The sequence below is a fragment of the Apostichopus japonicus genome, chromosome 13 (assembly GCF_037975245.1).
Source record: "Apostichopus japonicus isolate 1M-3 chromosome 13, ASM3797524v1, whole genome shotgun sequence".
Taxonomy (NCBI): Eukaryota; Metazoa; Echinodermata; class Holothuroidea; order Aspidochirotida; family Stichopodidae; genus Apostichopus; species Apostichopus japonicus.
Window position 1 is genome coordinate 13,696,401 of NC_092573.1, and position 22,842 is coordinate 13,719,242.

Below are 22,842 nucleotides of genomic sequence, written 5' to 3' on the forward strand. Positions count from 1 at the left end.
TGCTTAGCAGTAAATATTCTCTGTATTTAAAATGTTATCAAAATGTATCTTTTTCTGGAAATATATTCTTTTCCTCTGGAAATAAATGATTGAAATATTACATAAAGAACAACAAAGACATTTTCAGCCAAAGTGCCCTGATGACATCATTCATTCTGATTGTTGCCAGATGCATTTACAAAATATCACAACATATTAAAAAATTTGCGTCTCTGCCATACAAAATGCTAGAATGTGTTTTTCACCTAACGATGCAGAAAATTTGTAGCAATTCTGCTTAGCTATCGGAATTTTTTAATTAATCACTGTACATTCTTATCCTGAAAAATACTTTGTATCTTTGGTCAAGCACTGAAAACTTGCATCATTTAAATGCTGTTTTTACTGTCCTGCTTAGGTTGGAAAGAAAAAATAGGTGGAAATTCACTGAACTAGGATCAGCAAGCTATGGTACAACTTTACCTGTGATGTCACCTGTTGTTGTTGCTGTTGTTGATGTTGTTGTTCTTGCATGTGCTGCACATCTGCCATGGACATAATTGTGGGTTCCATGCCCTTGGCAGGAATTGACACGCTGACCTCAGCTGCAGATGGCTCTGTGGTCACCTGAGGCAGCTGCTGTGGCAACGATATGGCGACTGAATGAGGAACGTGTTGAGGGGGAGGTTCACCCAAGATTGACTGCTCCCCTTGACCGTACGGTACTCTCAGTGTAACCTCTTGATGCTGTGATGGCTGGGAGTGAGGAGGTGGCTGGGAGTGAGGAGGTGGTTGAGAGTGAGGGGGTAGTTGGACAGGAGGATTTTGGAAGAGGGGAGGGGGCAGTCCTTGGACAATTTGATGATGCTGAATTTCTAGAGGCTGCTGGATGCTCTGAGCTATCGACTGCTGTATCGATTGGAGGCCGGGTGTCTGCTGCAGGATGATGTGCTGTGGACTAGACACCTGAGCTGCCGAATGCTGCACTGTGATTTGCTGCGGGACTGACTGCTGATGAACCACCTGCTGACCACCGGGAGCCTCTTGTTGCACAGGAGCATGCATCTGCATGTGCTGATGAATCTGCTGCTGGACTGAGGTTGCCATCTGAGGAGGATGCATCGTTTCTGGTAGAGACTGTCCTGGTTGCATCTCCTGTTGAACGTGTGGGTTTTCCAAGCCTGTATCCGCCTGCTGCAGCGGGGGACCGTGGAGCATCTGCGGTGGCTGTTGACTGGACGATACTACGGGCAGCTGCTGCTGTCCCACCTGCTCCACCAGTGTGGGAGGAGGCTGGAGATGCATGCCTGGGATTTGCCCTGCCTGTAAGACTACATTCTCCTGCGGCGGTCCTGTGGCCGAATGTTGTGGGAATCCTTGCGCCTGAAGGTGCGTTGCCAATCGGATCTCCTGGCCGGGATTCTGGGCGGCGATGACGCCCGGTGGTAGACGGGGTGGCATTCCTTCAGTCACAAGTGAAGGCCTTTGCTGTAACAGAGTTAATGGTGAACGGACCCCGATGGGTATACCCTGAGGGATGACACCCGGTTGATGGACGACTGCTGATAGTCTGGGTGTGACTACCATCCCAGAGGGCAGATGGGACTGCTGGAGCCCTCCAGATGGTTGTATGAGTAGGGCTAATCTCTGTGGAACTCCACCAGGAAGCTAAAAATGGAGGAAACACAAGATTAACTGCTGTATAGTAATATATATATATAACACATAGTCAATGACATACCAAACTTACAATGACTGTGTTGAACAAAAGTGGGGAAGGTTGTGTCAAAGATTGCATATTATGACTTAATACATCAGATAGATGTTGGTTGGTTTTGGTATTAAAATATGGCGATATCATTTTGAAACAACATTCCTTTCAATACAATTCAAGGGCAGTGGCTTAGTCAAGTTTTATATGAAATTAAAAAGCATGCAGTTTCATTTTATTCTTCAAAATTTCTCTGATTCGATTTTCACATTGTGACTATTAATGACATGAAATGTGCCCGAGCTACAAAAGTTTTCCTCTCAAATGAAATAATATATTTGGGGAATCAAAATTGATCATTTGCAATCAATTTCAAATCAACTTGCGAGTTTCACTAAGTAGGTTTGGTAAAAAATTGACAGGTCACCAAAATGCAAACAGGTGCTTGGAACAGCAAATCTCGTGAAGCAACACCCCAACGAAATATTGTTTGTACTCACATTTTGTGGTATATGCCAGACCTTATGACACTACATAACTGGTTAATAAAATTCAGTAAAAATTCCAAGGAAAAGTACTGTTGCCAACTTACACCGACTGGAACGGGTGATGTCAGCAGAGTGGGCTGTTGGGCAGGAACCTGAAACCTCTGAAGGTGAGGGTAAGCGACAGCGTTATTAACGGACACTACAACACCGCTGTTGGCGGGGGAATGGGATATGTGATGAAGTGATACAGGCTGGCCCGCTTGGCTGGATGCTAGAAACAACAAGAGAAGAAATCATGACTCCATGCAACACAGACACATAGATATGCATGTGGGACTAACCGCTTCAAATGGTAAATACTACAACAACAATGATATACATTATCAATTTTCATGAAGAAACAAAGAGCCTGTTAAACTGTGTGATGTGATGTGTTTCAGCAGATTTGTTGCCAGAAGCCTAATGGCTATAATCACATATGCTCACCTATCATATGACTGAATCAGACCAATATTCTCCAAACAGACTGCAATTTATGCTTTTGTACATTTTAAAAGACCTGACAATATTCCCTACATCTTAAAACGTCATTCAGCAACTGATATCCATATTAGCAACAGCAACGTACATTTGTAACTACAGTAGCCCGGGGGCAGAATTACGGGAGATCACTTGGTCAGAACTTTTAATAACAGTTTTCTATTGTATATGACGTCACAAACAGATCACATATCAATATCTTACCAGGATGACCGGAGGGTACTCCTGTCGAAACCAGAGGGGTAGTCTGTGCGGCTACAGTGACCACTGCGGCTTGAGAGGCAGGGGGGAACATTGACCTGACCCCCATCGAGGGGGGAACATTGTATAAGGAAGTTGGTAAAGCTGAAAGAAGCAGCGACACACGTGAATGATATCCAAAGAGAAAAAATAGTGTTATGAAACTAAGACAATTATCAGCTCGTGCATTGAGAAAAGAAAGAGTAAAAAGGAGATGGCGCTAACACATTTTGACTTCAAATGAAGCTGCAGGCAGAGAATGAAGAATGTTCGTAGAATTAGATTTGACTCTAGTCTTCAAGAGCTCTTACGATTCTTCCCTACAGGTAAAGCTGCATTTTGCCTTTGACGTTACCACAATCTTTGGATAAAATAATCCAACGTTACAACAAAGATTTAGTACTTGGAAGATAATATGTTCAAACTGCACAGAAAATTACACTAGGAAAATAAAATTAGGGGAAACCCCAGTAGAGTGGGGGTAGGGTATGTGACCCCCAAAAAGTGACAAGGTTTTTTTTTTTTTTTTAGAAAATAGTCTCCTGCGTGGCCCATAGAGATGCATTCCCCCTTTCTCTATCTAAACACAAACAAGTCTAGCTAGGCCACTTGGTTTACCCAATGGCAAAATAAACTACATTATTTCATATTTGGAACATGTTATTTGTGTAATTCATAAACTGGCTAATTACTAGCTATTTATGACCAGCCAAAATGGTTACAAGTAAAGAGATATCTTTGTCTGATTCAGGGACATCTAATGATATGTAACTATTACCAGGGCCTGGTCAGGAATGTTACACAATTACAACCCCACTCAAAATATAGCTTAAAATGTGTGATAAACTTTAGAAACTTGCTCCAATCCAAATCCTTTCATCACATATCTGTCCTGTTAAAAACATCAGCTAGACATTTCAGATAATCAACTCTGTATACATTTTTTTACCCCTATAATCGACTATTTTGGAAGCGGTGGGGAAAAGACTTGAACCCCCCGTCATCGGTCGGGGCGAACGGTCAGTCAAGGGATTTTAGCCGGTGAAAAGCAAAAATTTTTTATTATACCTAGCTGCTGCTTAGGTTGAATTACCCACAAAACCAGATTTGTATTATTCACAAAACTACACAACTAGGATATATCAGCAAAATATGTCTTCATAATTGCATACATTACTTATCCTTTGGATTGATGACTTGTACATTTATTACAATACCACCACACATGTTTCAGCTCATCCGTGTTTTTGGTTTTTATAAATATATATATCGCTCACTCTGTTCTTTCCCAAATATAACAAACTTCCCGCCACAAAACATTAAGGAAAACTTTCACATTTTAAAACCAACTCAGAGTACTGAACTATTAACACTAGACAAATTGCAGCGAAAACTGGCTCTTCCTTCAATTCAGTGATACGATATGATTACAGCCAATTATCCACACCCTCCCAATATAAGAAATGTACTTGTTTGTGAAGGAACATATTCGTAGGAAGTGTGTTCTTCTGTCCATGGAAATACACTTTCCTATCAGATACTTCCTTCTACAGCTAAGCCTAACTGTGATACTAAAGTGAGGATTGGACCAATGCAATGAATATTCATTCAAATGTAAATATAACCCTCAAAGTAGACTCCATGGTGGTGCTTGCAGCCAGGAGCTTGTTCAAAAGAGTTTGTTTTAATCTAGGGAGTTTGTATCAATGACAAAGCAATCTTAAGCAAAGCCATTTTCTTTTCCTCCCATCAAAAAAAAAAAAATTACCCACTCAAAAATAACACTTAGAAACAGAGAATAGTTTATTTACCCGAGCCACATTTTTTTTGGGGGTTGTATCTTCACCGGGTACATATAGTTACTACATCATCTGACCCATTCTTGCATTCATGACATGACTAACCCATGCTTTTAATCCTCTAGCACACATGAGTCCACAGACTGCATGACTTTACTAGTACAGGACTTTGTAATGGAAAAGGGAGGGGTAAATGGGATTCTTGTGGATACCTTGTGGCGGTCCAACGCTACTAACTGCTACTTGGGCTGGGGGTCCGGCCATCAGCTGTGCCTGGTACTTGCTGTATTCTGCTTGTATCTGTTGAAAACATAAAAACAATCAAAGCAAGATTATTAATTATCAAACTTGTATTTCTGTTTTACAAAATTTGCCGTCTGTCCTGCGTCACTTCCTTCTGCCACTTTCTTAACTACTTAGTCATCGAAGATGTATTGTTGCCATGGGATGCAAAAACACAAACAAATAACATAAAAAAAAAGAAGAACTGTAAAAGTAAGTTGGCCTGATATTTCGATCCTAGCAGGATCTTCTTCTAAGGGAAGGGGTTAGGTTGCCCCTTCCCATAATCCTCTCTTTGTCCCTCTACTGTTTATCTCCTACCTCCTATCTTCTCCCTGTTGGTTTCTTTCTTTCTTCTCTCCATCCCTTGTCTACTAACCCCCTTACATCTATCTCTTTATGTTCACCATGCTCATTAACCTGTCTGTATTCTGTGCGTGTTTTTGTCCCTTCTGTTACTGTTACTTGTCATTCAGCCTTTGAAGAAGATCCTACTAGGATCGAAACGTCAGGCCAGCTTACTTTTACACATTTTACTTTCTTAATTACTTAAGTGATCGAAGATGTATTGTTATCATGGGATGCAAAAACACAAACAAAACAACCACAACAAAAAAAGAAGAAGAAAAAACAAAATACTCACAGTCTGAACCAGATTTTCACAGAGCTTCTTTGCTGCTTGCAGATTTTCCTGTTTTTGGTGAGTTAGGAAGATATATAAGTTCTCAAACGATTCGCGCCCAGATGCTCTCTCCATCAGACCTGAACCTTTACCTCGGAGGTAAACAGATGCCCCTGTTTCTACTCTTATATGGCTCAGAAAGGATCCCTACAAAGAGAAAACAGACAGAGGACATATATCACAATAGAATATTCCAATGTTCAAACACTTTATTATCTATAGCTGACCCCTAAATATGGGGGGAGGGGGGACCCACCAAAATCAAAGTATATAGATGCTTAATTAAAGGTAAGAAAAAAATAACATTTCAAATGATCCCAAGACCCTTCCACTCCTCCCCCCCCCTCCCTCATGCCCCACCCTCTAAAATGCATAAAACATTTTCCCTTACAAATGAATTACCTCCATTTAACAATACTTACCCCAGGACCTTGAATTTTGTCCTTTACATTAAAAGTTGGATGTACATGCTCCAGACCAACAAAAACCTTTTCCTGGAAAACGTTCTGCAAATAGAATGACACGCAAGGATTGTCATTAATCATCTAAACATTACACATAGAAGCATACTAATTGAATTAGAAAATTTAACTTGAAAAAGAGACAAAACTGGGTTGGTCTACACAAAGTAATTATCTTCTTTACATTTTTTTTTCTTATTGTTTTCTTGAGAAAATGATTGCCATGATGAGAAATGTATAAAGATAGTATCTTTTAGGGAATGTAAACAAATCAATTCATTTTGTTCTTGTCCAGGCTTATCCTCCTACCCCATCTCCTACCCCCCTCCCAATTCCTAACCCCCCCACCACTCCCTCTTACTAACAAGAAGAATATACCATTTAGCACATAGCATCACACCACATATAGCATTGCATATATATGAGCTACTGTCCTGTACTGGACAATGCTTAACTGGTCTTACCCAGAAAACTCTGTTTGAAAGGGATTGTGGTGGGGCAGAATATGACCCATACTGGCGGGCAAAGATGGAGCAATATATATATATATATAGATATATCAAACCGCCTGCTGTGAGATCTATAATGAGAGTAACAGTTACTTGTGGTAATATTACTCAAACCTTCATCTACATAAATCTTGCCCTATCGACAACTCCTTCTACCTTTAAACGATCAAATTAAATACCCGACCGAAAACCAGCAGTATTGCTTTACCCTCAATATAAAAGTACTTCTTTCGTATCACGACAGGGCTTTAAGTCCCTCTGTCACCTTATTCTTCATTGCTTCACCAACCTCCAGCCCCACCCCCCTCCCACTCCCCAGACACCCTTCAGATACACTGGATATTTCTATGCAAATAAGTCTCATCTATGTTTAAGTAACTGACAAACAGTTGATTCGAGTCTTCCTGCAAACTAAAAACAGAAACAATGTTGATTCTCTTCCACCTCTGGTAATGTTCACTTACCCCAACTGCAGGGAGACCAGGGGCAGCTCCCAGAAGTGGCTTTGTATTACTTGTTGCAGAATTGTCGCTGAGGTTCTTGTACGATACCTTAGGGGTGGGGGCAGCACCGTGAGAGACATTTCTAATGATATCTATAATTCTGTTGACAGCCACTGGAGAAAACGGGAAAAATAGAGAAAGTCAATCTAAAAAAAATTAAAAAAAATTAGGCGACAGAAAAACAATTTACAAATGCATTTTTATACAGAAAAAAAAATCAATGCTAAAACACGAGACAATATATAATATACAAAAAAAAGGATAAAAGCAGAAAATTATCAAACTACAAAAACATGAAATAAATAAGAGAAACTGAGGTTAAAAGAAGAAAAAAAAATAATCACCCAAGAAAACAGAGAATGACTGATGATGACATTAAAAAGGCAGCTCATCAGTCAACACAGATCTTTAATAAATAGCCAAATGAATTTATAAAAAATCTTTCATGCGAACAACACGATTTTCAATACCGCTGGTACTTTTAGAGCAAACAGAGGTAAAAATGAAAAAAAAAAAAAAGAGTAAAAAAAATTAACCCTAACTTACAACACATAGCACATGCAATTCAACATGTCACTTATAATGAATGACCAGACTTTTATTGACATATCTGTCACCATCTGTTTCAATCAAACCATTTTGTTCTTTTTTTTCGGTTGTTCATTTTCATATATTAAATATTCTAATATAATGTAGGAGAGCAGGTGCGGGCTATGAGTATAGCGGTAAATGATTTGCAGGGTAAAGAGAAATCAACCTTAAAAAAAAAAATTAGAAACAAAAACGAACTGAACAAGATAAATGTCAACTCTATTGAGGCTTTTTTTTTTTCTTGGTGCTGATAGAATGGTTATTAGCACGCACTGCGAAAGTAAAAATTATAGTGTAATTTGGGATACAGCTGGTTGCCTTTGCCCAAAGTACAAAGTGGATATTTTGCCATGCAAAATACAACTGAGAACAAACAGTTTGTTTAAATTGTTGCATTCATAATCAGAACTACTGTAATGTTTCAAGCCTTTAAAAAGTGTGTTAAATATAAGGTCTAATAATAACACCTTAACAGCAGATGCATCTCTTCTCAAACATAAGGAGATGTAAACCCAACCATCATTATCAGTTTATGCGTAAGAGATAGTGTGTTACATATAAGATCTAATACTAACACCTTAACAGCAGATGCATCTGTTCTCAAATGTGTAAACCCAACCGTCGTTATTGGTTTATGCGTATTGATGTAAACCCAACCATCGTTATCAGTTTATGCGTAAGAGATGGTGTGTTACATATAAGGTCTAATACTAACACCTTAACAGCAGATGCATCTGTTCTCAAATATAAGGTGATGTAAACCCTACTATCATTATCGATTTATGTGTAAGAGATAGTGTGTTACAAATAAGGTCTAATAATAACATAACACCTTAACAGCAGATGCATCTGTTCTCAAATATAAGGACCATCATTATTGGTTTATGTGTAAGAGATAGAGCTGTTAAGGAAACTCTTAGTCCATTTGATAGATATCACAGGTTTTAATTTTTTCTTTGCATTCAAGTTTGAAGGCTTGATCAAGTATAAATATGACATCACCTAGGCATTTGTGCCTCAAGTTTTCAACAAATTCCTTACATATTACAATGTCCACTTTCTGTCATGAAAACAGGGTTCATGAAATGCTGGAGCTAAAAAATTTGAGGATTTCTTAACATGGCCGAAGGATGGCATATTGGTTGAAATTGGTGTCAACACTGTTAACATTCTACCTTGAAAATATGACAAGAAAAACACAGAGAAAGTCAAAGTGTTCAGATACTAATGGCACTATGACCTTGGAGATTAACAACACGACAGCCCTCAGACTGGACTATTAAAGCGGAGCAAAGTTTTATCTTTACTGTTTGAGGGAGTCGTTCATCACATAGTTCTCTATCATATTTCAGCTATTTATCGTTTGGTTTTATATCTTCAGAGCTATTACCATCAACTCCAAAGCCTGATTAACGACTAACTGCACCCAACTAGCAAAGAAAAGACATCCACTGTTCTGATTCTGAACGTAATAAATTTTAATAAATTGGTGTAGCTTCGTGAGTGAGCCACTTGAAAAACAAACGTTTCTTTTTATTTGAATAAAATATAAACCGACTGGTTTATGGACAGGAGAAGGAACAGAATAGGTGAAAGTCATCAACTTACGATCTACTTTGTCTTTGGTGAGAGCTTGCACGAATAAATATAACGACCTGTCGCTGCAGACGAAACATAACATTAAAATGGCTTGATAAAAAAGTCGTTGATTAATGTCATCAAACACGTTCTAGAGTGGAAGTAATTCTACTCATTAGTTGCAAAACTTATGTAGTTGAGTAAAACAAAAGATATAATAAAACTCTCTGGTACATTTTTCAGATGCATACAGTAGCATATATGCTGTGAATGATCAAATATAATGAAACCCTTAACTAGCATTCATAGTTTGTTATGTTATAATCATTAACATGAACATTTTATTTTTCTATTGATACCCATTAGTATGTATGTACGTAGAATCAATAGCGACCATTTATGGGGGTTATCATTGTACCAAGTAGTATCAACTGAAACCAACAAACGGTTCCTGAGGTTTTGTGTTTTACGAGCTTAGGAGCCACATACATAGACACACACAAGTGTGTTTTACATGCAGACTGAGGACCCCATTGTTTCTTTACAACTGTTCAAATATATGTGCCTAACCTTAACATTCCACCGTAACAATAGAATTCTTGTGAGGACAATGTGATGCTTTTTTCAATTTACATCTGAGGACTTGCAAATCCTTTTGCAAGTCCTCAGTCTATATGTTAAACAAGTAGGCACAAACACAACGCACCAACTTGATTACATAGGTTCCTGATGCTTCCAGCATACTGTAGGCCCCAAACACAAATGCTGTACTAAGAAAATTGTTATACATTCCACCACTTTCCACTTACCCATAATGCAGTTCATTTCTGCATTGTGGTTCTTAACTCACCTATACACAGTCAGACTACACCCCTAATATCATTCTATTACTCGATTCAACCTTGAAGGGTATGACTGTTGAATTGGACAGGGAGTACAGTAATCTCTAAATCAACCCAACCACTGCCATTGTTTAGAGTTATAATTAACACAACCACTGCTATTGTTTACAGCAATCTATAAATCAAGCTAACCACTGCTATTGTTCAAATTTTGATCTCTTTCTCATGGTGCACAAACCTTGGAGGTGTGTCAAGGTTGGTTCTACATGACATCAAACTTACATTGCACCATTTTGATACATATGAAATGATAAAGTGACATTGATTTTCTTGCTTGACTGTTAATGTCAAGCAAGAAACCATTAACCATGGCATGGATGGTTGATTACTGTAACAGACTTAACCTATCACTGACTTGTGGCATCATGAAAGCAACTTGCAAAGGATAATTGCAAAAAATTAGAAATGTACCCAACCCTGAAATGAAATGGCATGACAGTCATAACTATGGCCACACTGTAAGCCGACAGAGTTTAACCAATTATGGTAACATCTGCATCTTGGCAGAAGGGGGGAACCTTATAAGACTTAAAAAATTATATTTGGCAGTCACACTTGGCACAGTGGTGCATTGGAGCATCTCAAACCATTTTTTAACCCTTTTGTAGTTAAGTGAAATGTGGCATGCATGCATGCATGCAGAGACAACTTCAAGTTCTGACTTTATATGAAATGTTGGACATTCTCATTACACTGAATCTTGCAAAAACAGAACAATTTAAACAGACTTATCACGACCTAAAAAGGATAGCCCAGAGGAAAATTTTGGCGTTTTAATCTCAATTTTAGGTCTTCATACTTTTCGTATTGTGGGAATTTGGTTCTTGTTCAGCAACAAAGACACCTTTCATTCAAAAGGTTTTGAGTTTTTTTCGGCAGTTTATCTAATAGTCACTAAACCATGACGGCCGATGGAATGAGTACTAAGCAATGACTCATAGTTTTGATTATGCAATCACAAATTATGCATGATTAAGCAAAAAAAACTGATTGTGATACGTTAACAATGTACCATTGTCAACAGCAGGTGGAACAAAAACCCAACTGTTTAAACAATGTTGGAAACTGGATGAAACAGCACAGTACAATTTAAAATACCCCATGAGATCTGAGCATCACAAACTGCTATAAGAATAAACTGTGCTACTGTAGCAAACCCTGAGTGATGAGTTTTGTCTTCGGAAAAAAATAGACCAAACCATTTTACTACTCCTTTCTACTGATGAAAAATCATATTACGTGAGGCTCTTGAGGGCAAATTGATCTTTATCCCTTAACTTAAAGGGATATTCTGGTAACAAACAATGCAAACATTTATGGTGAAGACAAAAGAATATTCCACACTGCTAGCTGAAGTCCCAATCTCAATATTTTGTCCCTAACTCGAGATATGGTTGATTGAAAGTGACCTATCTTGACGGACTAAACCCTCTGTTACTCAAGGAAGTTAGATCATAGTAAAGGGGGTTTGTGATTGTTATCTGGGAAAATGTTCTCCAAAACTTTTACTTATATGCTTTTATAATCTTCTCCTGATTTATCCTTGAAATCTGATTAGTTTCAAATGTTTCTTAGCTGTCAATGTTCACTGGATTTAAAATTTCATCAAAGTGTAACCATTTTGTAGAAATATTCATTTCCTCTGTGGATAAATGACTAATGCATAATGAAGAAACTTGAGGGGAAACCCCTCCCAGCAGTTTCTTGCCCTTTAAATACATTAACATATGCAGCACAAGAGCAATTAGGAAGCTAATAACCCTGGCTGAAGTTAATACTGCTGGTGGAGAGCAGTATAAATCTTAACAGAGTCAGTGCTTACATGGTTTGATGACTGGGAATCGTGTGACATGATACCACAATGATGAAAGAAAGACAGGGGGACATTGCTTGTTGTTGGTAATTTATTTTGCGTGTTCACTCTAACAACACAGAGCTGAATATGCATTTGTAATAGTTAACCTGATTAGATCCATTTGATATTTGGACATTTGGACATTTGCTGACCCCAAATGACCTTTGACATCCACCCAAAATAATAGGGTTCTTGTACTCACTATAAGAAAGAGACATGCCAAATATGAGCAATGCAATGCAACCTTTCGTCAGATATCGTGTTTACAAGGTTTGTGTTTATGAATCTTAAAAGGTTCTTGTACTAACTATGGGTGAGCCACATGAACTGCAGAGGTTACACATCTTGAGATATCGTGTTTATAAGCTGGGGCGTCACATACACCCATACATACACACACACACACAAGCCAATTTGACTGCATAGGTTACTTACCTGCCTATGGCAAGTAACCAAAAACAAAGACATTTCAGCAAAAGTGCCCTGATGACTTTATTCATTCTCTGGTCGCTAGATGCATATACAATATATCACAAAATTGGCAGCTTCTTGATACAAAACAATATGAGGATGTGGTTTACGCCTAACAATGCAGAAAGTTTTCAGCCATTTTGAAGAGCAATCCACTACAATTTGCAGGAAATCCTTTTCAGTTAGTGATAATTCTTGTATTTAGATAGATTGACTGACTGACTGATTAATTAATTGATAAATTATTCATAACCTACCCTGAAGTGTTAGACAGTTTGTCCTCTTCTGACATGTAGCGCCCTCTAGTTGATACAGCTGCCCCCGTTTCACGACTTATCTGAGAGATAAAAGATGTTGTAACTGAGCAATGTGAATATGATGTAAGCAACAAAGGGGTAACCCGAGGACAGACGAAATGATTGAATGTAACTAAGTTTAGACAGGCTAAACCTGCAAATTACTCCAGGAAGTGGTTCAAAGTTTCATATTGGCAAAATCGAATTCTTCCAACAATTTACCACTTTTGCTCTCTATTAACCATAGAAGTCTGATAAAATTTGAAGCTTAAGCAACAACTTTGTGTAGGGTAATAGTTTTGCAAAAATTGTTTGTAGTGTTTGCATGTTAAGTAGTTTCCATGAATCGGTATCTACCCGTATCTTCGGACAGTCATACCGTTATTGTAATATTCTCACACCGCCTATGTGGAGGTCGTGTTTGAGTGGCAGTCGACTCCAAAGACTAAATAAAACTGGTGCACCATCGAAAGCAGCTTTCAGAGTCACGTGGGGTGTCCGAAACAACAGAAAGTGTTAGAACTACAGATCCAACGAGTCCTTCTCATAGGATGGTTCCCACTGATCCCCATCTAAGCTGTCCTGGTAACTTAATATTTTGAGAAACGACCGTTTAGGCGATGACAAAAATTGGGATCTAAAATTTTCAATTTGATCGTGCACATATACAGCCCAAATGGACATGTTTGAGAGGAAAATATTTTTGACTTATTGGGTTTTTTTTTTCTCGTTATCTTTTTAATAGTGAAACAAAACTAAGCAAGAGAGTGCACTCTCTCTCTCCCTCATGGAAATACAACACTGGGACATGTCCGATATTTTGTATCCGTAAATTACCAGCACTCACCGTATCTTGCATAGTTCTTTTGGTGAGCATGTTACGGCAGTAGACAGGTACGTCGTTGATTTCTATCTCAGCCACCACTAACTCGTTCTGGCTCGATCTAGACTTGTCGTTATCCTGTGGACGATAGAAGAAATTCTTGACGGAGTGTCTTCTATTTCTGTGGTGAGGCATCCATACCGTATTAAACGCTACAGAATGGGACGTGCTTGAAGATTTCATACTGTACTGCTGCATGATAAATTAAGTCTATAGCCTTGGATTTAAAGTATATATCCAACAATCTACTATACATGTACTGTACGCAGGTGACAAAATAATACAAACCATTAACAACCACTACTGTAAATGCAGGTTTGACGATTTCATTTGTTGAATGTAAATACCATTTACTTTAGATAGGAGGGGGTGGGGAGGGAACAAAAGGAATTGAATAGAATTTTGAATAGCAAATAATGCTGTGATATAGATAAATATCATCTGGCTGAAATCACTGTTGGCTTTTGTTACAGTACATGTGTGCCAGATGAGCCGTAGCCAAGTATCAATACAGACGACTGGGAATGATCAAGTGTTCAGTCAATACCAGGGCATATGTAAATTGTGTCATCATCATTATCAATTTTTGCTCCCCATTAGTTTCAATTTTTTCTTTACTTTCGTACTTTACTGTTTGTCTCTTTCCTCAACTGGTCAAATACACTTTTGGGGGGTAACATTTGGTTATGAATTGTGATCATGTAAAACACATCCAGGTACAACCTGAATGTTCACAACTGGATTATTCAGACATAACAACTCGAAGGGAAGACTTCTCTTTATCTCTAATCATAATCGAGGGTAATTAATTAACTACCTTACATGATATCCATGACATCCATTTTTCTTTTTTAAGCTGCTATTTCTGGTTCTCTATGTAACGTAAATTATACTTAGACGAGTGGTACTACAAACACATACAAATCAGTAAGCAGTCATCGCATGTCACCCAGTATAAATTATTACTGTTATGTGTCATAACCAAGGAATAAACAAAAAGTAATATTACAAACAGGAGCTGAAAAAGTCAATTATTCATACCGTTCTTATATAGTGGTTTAGAAAGACACCTTATCCCACGTCTTACGTCGAGAGCATGTACAATGTTTTGCAAGTACAATGTTTTGAATACTAATTAGTACTATGTCGAGAGCATGTACAAAGTTATGAATGCTAAGCCTAATTAGTACTACATCAAGAACATGTACAAAGTTTTGAATACTAATTAGTAAAAGGTCAAGAGCGTGTACAAAGTTTTAAATGCTAATTAGTACTACATCAAGAGTATGTACAAAGGTTATAATACTACTTAGTACTACGTAGAGAGCATGTTCAATGTTTGAATACTTATTAGTACTACCTACAAAGCATGTAGAATGTTTGAATACTAATTAGTACTATGTCGAGAGCATGTACAATGTTTTACAAGTACACTGTTTTGAATACTAATTAGTGCTATGTCAAGAGCATGTTCAAAGTTTTGAACTAATTAGTACTACTGTACGTTGAAGCATGTAGAATGTTTACTAGCCCCCAACAAATACGACTGAAACATTAACTGACACTTTGTAGTTTACTGCACAACTTGAAAGGAACAGTAACACATACCTTTGATTTATTCATTTTCCCTTTAGCAGCTAGAACTGCATTGATCTTAGCAAGGAACAGTAAGATATACCTTTGATTTATTCATTTGTAATTTGCCTTTAGCAGCTAGAACTGCATTGATCTTAGCAGCAGCAGCCGCGGCAGCCTCCAGACTACTGACTGACGGTACCACTGGAGGGCCAGGAGGGGTGATAGGTCCCATCCCTAACAGGGGGGCCTGGGTCATTGGTTGAAAGCCATAAGTCCTTGGTGCGTCCCACTTTGATTTCCTATACCTTCCGTGAATGATGATTAATGTGAGAGAGCAGATCAGATGATAAGTTAAGTATATATCACACAGACACATGTACTGTTCATTTCATAAACTAAGATATGTTTATATGTGTAGTAGAAGGAGCATTAAATCAGAAAAAACACACAATAATGTTCACAATACCAAATGGCAAGCTTAAAAGGGATGCAAACGAACACACTGTGCAGTGAATAATCTAATCCTGTACTGCATTGCATAGCAAAATGCTATGCAAAAATGGGCAAAATGAACGGTAAAAGAAATATTTCAATGTTTAAGGGCAGGCACACAACTGGGTACAGCTAGATAGAGTGTTGTGAGTACAATGTTGGCACTACTTATTCATAATGTTTCAAACTTTAAGGCAGGTAGAGTACTAGGTACGGCTTAAGTCATTTGAGTACAACATTATTGATACTACCAACAGTCACAATGTTTCAGCGTTTAATTCAGGTACAGTAGACCTGTAAAAGCTACCGTAGAACAACTGATTTGAGTACAGCAATGGTACTACTACAGGTGACAGTTGAGTACAAACACTGGTTCTACCTACTGGCTACTGTCACAACATTTCAAATATTTAAGGAAGGGGAAATACTGGGTACAGCTAGAACAACTGATAGGAGTACAGCACTGGTACAAATTACCACCAAAAGGTTTCATATGTAAGGCAGGTATGGTAAATACAGAAGGTACATCAAGAATAATTGATTTGAGTACAATATATGCTCATAATGATTTGAATGTTTCATGCACGTACACAACTGGGTACAGCTAGAACAAGTGATTTTTGAGTATTATAACATTGTACTCACTGTCTATTCATGGTTGCTATGTTGCTGTCTGTTACTTTTATACCCTTTCAACATTCCTGAAATGGTTACTGTCTCTGTCTAATGCTTACATCAGGTCATTGTATCTGCAAAAGAAAACCAAGAAACACAAATGAAATTTCTATATTTTCCTCTAAGGATACAAGACTGTATGAAAATACACATTTTACTGTAGGTTTGATAATACCACATTATAAATCTCTCCTGCCTAAAGTTATCAATCGTCAACAAAATATTGTTCTAACAAATTTCCACAATGAAATTTAGCAACCACAGGACATACGTTGCTTCAATAGTTTGTGAATATATCAAACATTTTTCTATGCTGTTTGGAAGGAGGGGAGAGGGGACACAGAGGAGGGGAGGGGAGGGGAGGAGAGGAGGGAAGGTTGGAAGGGGAGGGGATTGGGAGTGAGAGTGGAAAGGAAAGGAAAGTCAAATGAGAAACCTCCGTCCTGATCATACAGTATAAGGTAAAGATGATGTTCAAGTGTATATATGTCACTTTCAAGTGTTGTCAGTACTCATGACTTGCTGCATTCCTAACCCAAAGTTCACAAGGCCAAGTACAGTAAGTCCAGAAATTATCATTCTAATCAAATGTGAAGTTCTTTCGCTTCTGCTGACAGGATGGTAGTCTTCTGGTGGTCTTTTCTTTGTTTTGACCAATCATTCTGTTACATCGTCAATATTCCTCAACTTCTTGAAACTGTGTTCACTCAGGGAATCTCATTTAGACACCAAATATGAGATTAAGACACCAACTAGAGCACCAATGGTGCAGAAGCTCATACCTTTTCAAGCTGAAAAATGTAGGGCCCACAAAACCAATTTTGGGCCCGTGAGGGATACCCCCCCCCCCTCCGTTAGCAGAATCTAGGCCACACCACTGGCTATAATTCCTATTTTCTCCTTTAAATCCTATTTTACCCACTCTCTCAAACAATACCACTGACCTACCCTATTAAACTTTCTCCCCTCTACCTTAGCAGACATAACAAGCACTCCCTACAAGTCATAACTTCACAAGCTGCCTACATACCTCAGGCTCAAAGACTTCTAAGAATCGGCAAGTGCTGATTGGCTATAGGGCTCTCATGCTTACAGTTCAACACTTAATAAAAACTCCCAGTCCTGCTTTAATTCCACTAACAGCCTCTGCAGAGCTTAACCACAAATGTAAACAAACACTGCAGACACTGGGAGACAAATTAAAGGAGCTTTGGCAAAAAGTGAAGGCTCAGATTTTTTTAAACAATGGGGATTAATTGTAATTAATTAACTTTTGACCAAAAATTTTTAGGCATCACCTTATTCATACACAATCCAACAATCATCAGTTCAACTTTGAATATGATCCATCAAAATCTTGAGGAGATAGAGATATTTGAAAATATTACAAAGAATGACCCCCGATGACCCCCTAAATGACCTTTGACCTCAATTTTCCGAACACCCCTCGTAACTCTCATCCCGAGGAACATTGTGACCAAGTTTCATTATAATTGGCCATACACTGTACGAACAGGAGCAATTTGAAAATATAAGGCCGCGGCCCGGGCCACAAAAGACCCCTAGTTGATCTTTGATCTCAAATTCATGAACACCCTGAAGGTAAAACTACCATAGTACTATCGTGACAAACCCTCAACATTGTACCATGGAATCTGTAGGAGAAGAAGCATTTTGCGTATTTCCACAAAATGGCCCATTACGGCCCACAGATGACCTTTGACCCAAAATTTTGGACCATCTCTGATGGCCCTATACCCAATGGTCCTTGTGTCCAAGTTTCATGAAATTCCATCAAACACTGTGCGAGTGGGAGCGGTTTTACCAATTGTTGACGGATAGAGTGATAGAGTGATAGAGTGATAGAGTGATAGAGTGATAGAGTGATAGAGTGATAGAGTGATAGAATGATAGAGTGATAGACGCCGCACTGTAACAATAGCTCACACCAGCATGCTGGTATGAGCTAAAAATGAGATTTAACAAAGTTACAATTATTTATAGGACTTGGCTTATTTACAAGGTTTTCAGATATTTTTTTTCTCCTGTTGACATCAAATGAACTTTGAACTCTATCAAAGCAGATCAAAGTGTAGTAGTACTCATTAAGGGCACCTACCAACTGACTACTCTATGCCATTTATAACCGATGCTATAGATTTTCACTAAGTTTGGTTACTCTACAGAGCTTTCATAATTTTTGTTAGTACTGGTGACACCAAATGACCTATGAACTTGCTCAAGAATCATAGCAGTCAAGAACTTACTAAGAGGAATCAACATACTACGTTTGAAGTTCATGCACTGAACAATTGGTGAGTTAACATGTTTACAAGCCAATGCATCACAGACACTCCTATAGATTCATTTTGCCTTGGACAAGAACTCAAAAATAGGAGACATTTAGGAGGGTTGCAATAAAATAAGTTGAAGGTCTACAGTCTTGTATGAGGTTAAGTCCTCCTCATACGACTTTACAACTTAACCCCTGGTCATATGGTACATGTGCACAATGCAATCAATCTCTCCTGGGGCACCACAGTGCACCACAACCACGTGTCCCCCGGGGGACTTCCAATAGGGTGCAGCCACAAACCGGCGCACACAACTACATTTACCAGTTACCTCGCTAGTCCCCATTTATACACCAGGGTGAAGAGAGGCAACAGAGACAAAGTGCCTTGCTCAAGGACACAACGCTGGCCAGGACTTCAACCTGCAATCCTTAGATCACAAGTCCACTGCCTTAACCACTTGACCAAAATGCTCTCAGAAGCAATGTGTAAACAAGATCTTTGACCGCTGGAAAAATGACAAACTTGTCAACAGTTCACTATTTAACAAGGAAACTGAAACTACTTTTTACAGAATTAAGGGCAACTGCCACTACTAGGAAAAGCAGTGCAATACTTAACAAGGGCAGTAAAACAGTTCACAAGTTTACAGTACTTCCGTCAAAATATTGGATACAGTACTTACCAACAGTATAGAAAGAGAACTATGTTCTTACAATGTGAACAGGAAACTGACTATTGAAATGGAAAAATGTATTTCTTTTTGTTTTGAGCAGCATTTTTGCCAGCTATGAAATATACTGCCTGTAGACTGTATATTGTATCCAGTTTCCAAGAGATTTCCTGGCATTGTGCGGTAGTGCAAATTTCACACAACCGGTAGTGTTGCAACATGAACCCCGGTATCGTAACTACTGTACAACCGCGATTTTCCTCAACTTTCATCTACGGTTCAAAGCACTTAGTTACGAGACTATCAATGTCATACATTCAATATGCATAACCTAGGTCATGTACATACTCTTACAGTACCCGTACAATTATAAAAAAAAAAACATCCAAATAACACGCTATATCAGGGCCTTTGTTTTTAACATACACTTCAAAAAGAAAAGCACAAACCTTCAAAAGAAGCAACCCACACCATCCTTCATTCATACTCGACGTACGATATTAGATTTAAAACGTTCACACATGGATAAAACCTGTAATCCATACACAAACAGAAATTGGGGGTTCCCCACTATTCCATGATATAGGAATAGGGCAACCCTTCAAGTTCCAAAGTTCACAATGAAAAGTTTTCAACTATCAACAAGTCACCACGTGTTTGGAACTTCAGACAAGAAGAATGTAACATAGGGGCTATGTATTAATACGGGATTATAAACTACATATATACATGAGAATAGTGCAGATTTATTTATATCGTTAATCGGCTGTAATTTTCTCCACAAAATATACTTTCAATACGTACAATATCCATCTTTCGTACAAAAGTTCTTAAAAATTAAAAAAGTAGCCAAAGATAACTGTTATTACATCGTGGAACCCCCTGCATTTATAAACGAATTCATTCCATTACAGCATCAAATCTCAAGTACCGTACTGCACTGTGTGTACCAGTACCATACCCTAGGCTATAATAATATACAGTCCCGGGCGAAGATGGATTTAAACTGGATATACTCCCTGCGGTTTTGGCTCAAAATTTATTAAATTGTTATAATTATTATACCAAAATGAGGTGAAATACATAAGGGTATTAGATTTTGTACATGGGAACTTTCACAATCATCGTTTGAAGGAAGAATAAATAACGAAAATTTCAGAATAACTTTGAGGTCCCGCAACATGCTTAGCCCAAGTAACGTTAGATTTTAGGTGTAGCCTAGGTCCAAATTAATACATGAGAAGTTGATTCGTTAATATAAAGTTCTAGGCCAGTACGTAAATTGATCAGATATTATTCAAACTAAGAACACAGAAACCAGAACTAAATGTGTTTTGTTTTCTTTATTTCAAATAGTAACACATGGATATTTTATTATGTCCGAGATTCTCGGGAATGATACCGAAACTAATGTAATAACCGGTTGTTTTCCCACTACCGGTAGTATTTACACATTGCTTTGTGATCAGTACTAGTCAATAACGGGATCGGGATACGGGATTCACTTGTCTACCAGGATCCTGCCAACGCTACGCACAACGCTAGTTGTCGATGATATACGTTTTATTAACTTTTTTATATCAAATATATATGCCATGTGCAATTAAAATGTATCTTGATTCCACATGTCATAGGAGCATACAAAACCATGTTTAAATTACAACGTGGCTATTTTTACGACCAGGAGTAATGTTCTGGCTACGCATGCGCAGTTGCTTTAACGTGGCTATTTTAACGACCAGGAGAAACAATAATTTCCGGTTACGCATGCGCAGCTGCTTTATTTAATTTACTGCGCATGCGTAACCGGAAATTTGCCGATGTCGTAAGAATAGTTTATAAATAGTTGTTATTCCTGGTTTTAAGAATAGCCACGGCCTTTAAATTATTCTCTTTTTCATACCCACTTTGGAAGATATTATAGGATCACACCCAAGATGGGATGCACGAGCAATTACACAAATGACAAATGAATGGTGACAAATGAATTTTTCAAAGTTTATGACACATGCTTTGAAAATGGTTTTGTACTGATCTCAGACTATCTTCAGTCACTCTGGTCGATTAGCAAAGCAGACGTGGCCGTCTTTAACCCTTTGTAAAAATGGTACTGCACGTACCTAACTTGCAGATTATGTATTACAGTGTGTGGTTGCCCTGAGATCTCTTTGCCTTTTCTTTTACATACAAATAGTATTAAATACTCGATGGCATACATTGGGAATGCCTGTGAGCTTAACTCACACTCAAAGAACTTACTACTGTTATACTTACTTAGCCTAGGCTGAAGTTATGCTTGGTACAACTTTAATAGGCCTTACGTTAGGCTTAAGTCTTAAGTGAAGCTTCAGCCTAACAATAGGAATACTAGTTTTATACGTAGGCCAGTACGGGGGTCGTGTCATTCCGCCATTAGTACATTACGCCATGGCGGAAAGGATCGAAACCTATGGCGGAATAGTATGGTGGTATGTACCTATGGCGGAATGGCACTGGAACCGGCCAGTACTAGGCCTAGCCTAAGTTACGAACAGGACAAAAACAAACAATCTGAAATAAATACATTGATTTTAGGCCCAACATACCAACATTCCGGTGTGGCATTGAGTAGGGGTAATTGCTTGAACATGCTTATCTTCGTGAAATTTATATCACTAATGTGCCGTAACCGAGTTGTTTACATTGTTAACATCTCCCTACACGGGTAACAGTACACTGCTAATTAAGTAATATGAAACAAACGCATAGCATCCAGCCTACCGTATCATATTTGTGCTGAAGCATAACATTAGGCACAACAAGTCATGTGTCGAGTGCACTTTCTAGCCTGGGAAAGAAAGGCTAGCCTTCAGACAGATATAAAAAAAAAATAGTTTCGAAGAAATCAGTTGGGATAGAAACTACTGATTTAACACTCAAAGTGAAACACTTAAAATGTTCGATAAATAATTAAAAATAATTAGAAATAGTTTTACCTGTCATTACGCCCGGACTACGTATATCAAACCTGTTTGAACGTAGCAGCCACTAAGAGCAGCCACTAACAGCAGCCAATAGTGTATACATCAACGTTACACGCCGTTGGCCACTGATGTTTGTACACTGTGACGAGCGCTGGGTACGCTGTGGCGGGAAAGTGGATCCCCAGCAGCCACTAAGGGCAGCCTAAATTAGCGGACAATAACAAGACTGCTACTTTTTCGTACCTGTTTTAAAGCGATAATAATTAACGCTATGAATACTGTAAAATGCCAATAATTGCACCATATGAGAGATGAGTTGTTGCTCTTTCATGTAATATAATTTTGGAATTTAATGGTGGACGAAATCTGCATCCATATTGAACTGAAACTTGTGATC

The 22,842-nt window shown here is 38.3% G+C and overlaps 1 protein-coding gene across 4 annotated transcripts in view; it reads right to left on the reverse strand.

Annotated features, from left to right (window-relative positions):
• LOC139979151 (uncharacterized) overlaps positions 1–22,842 on the reverse strand; it is a 41,498-nt gene extending 18,656 nt beyond the window's left edge. For 2 of the 4 annotated variants that reach the window (XR_011797094.1, XM_071989854.1), the window contains exons 1-13: positions 22,458–22,842; positions 16,486–16,589; positions 15,449–15,653; positions 13,735–13,848; positions 12,849–12,928; positions 9,394–9,446; positions 7,156–7,307; positions 6,144–6,227; positions 5,683–5,868; positions 4,970–5,057; positions 2,923–3,063; positions 2,283–2,449; positions 463–1,647 (exon numbers count right to left, since the gene is read on the reverse strand). Coding sequence is in view for 3 of the 4 variants with exons in the window: in XM_071989854.1 (XP_071845955.1) it covers positions 463–1,647; positions 2,283–2,449; positions 2,923–3,063; positions 4,970–5,057; positions 5,683–5,868; positions 6,144–6,227; positions 7,156–7,307; positions 9,394–9,446; positions 12,849–12,928; positions 13,735–13,848; positions 15,449–15,653; positions 16,486–16,496 (2,466 nt within the window). In the remaining variant the exon portion in view is untranslated. Of the gene's footprint in view, positions 1–462; positions 1,648–2,282; positions 2,450–2,922; positions 3,064–4,969; positions 5,058–5,682; positions 5,869–6,143; positions 6,228–7,155; positions 7,308–9,393; positions 9,447–12,848; positions 12,929–13,734; positions 13,849–15,448; positions 15,654–16,485; positions 16,590–22,067; positions 22,222–22,457 lie in introns of those variants that run through there. The other 2 variants (XM_071989856.1, XM_071989855.1) reach the window with 2 other exon arrangements.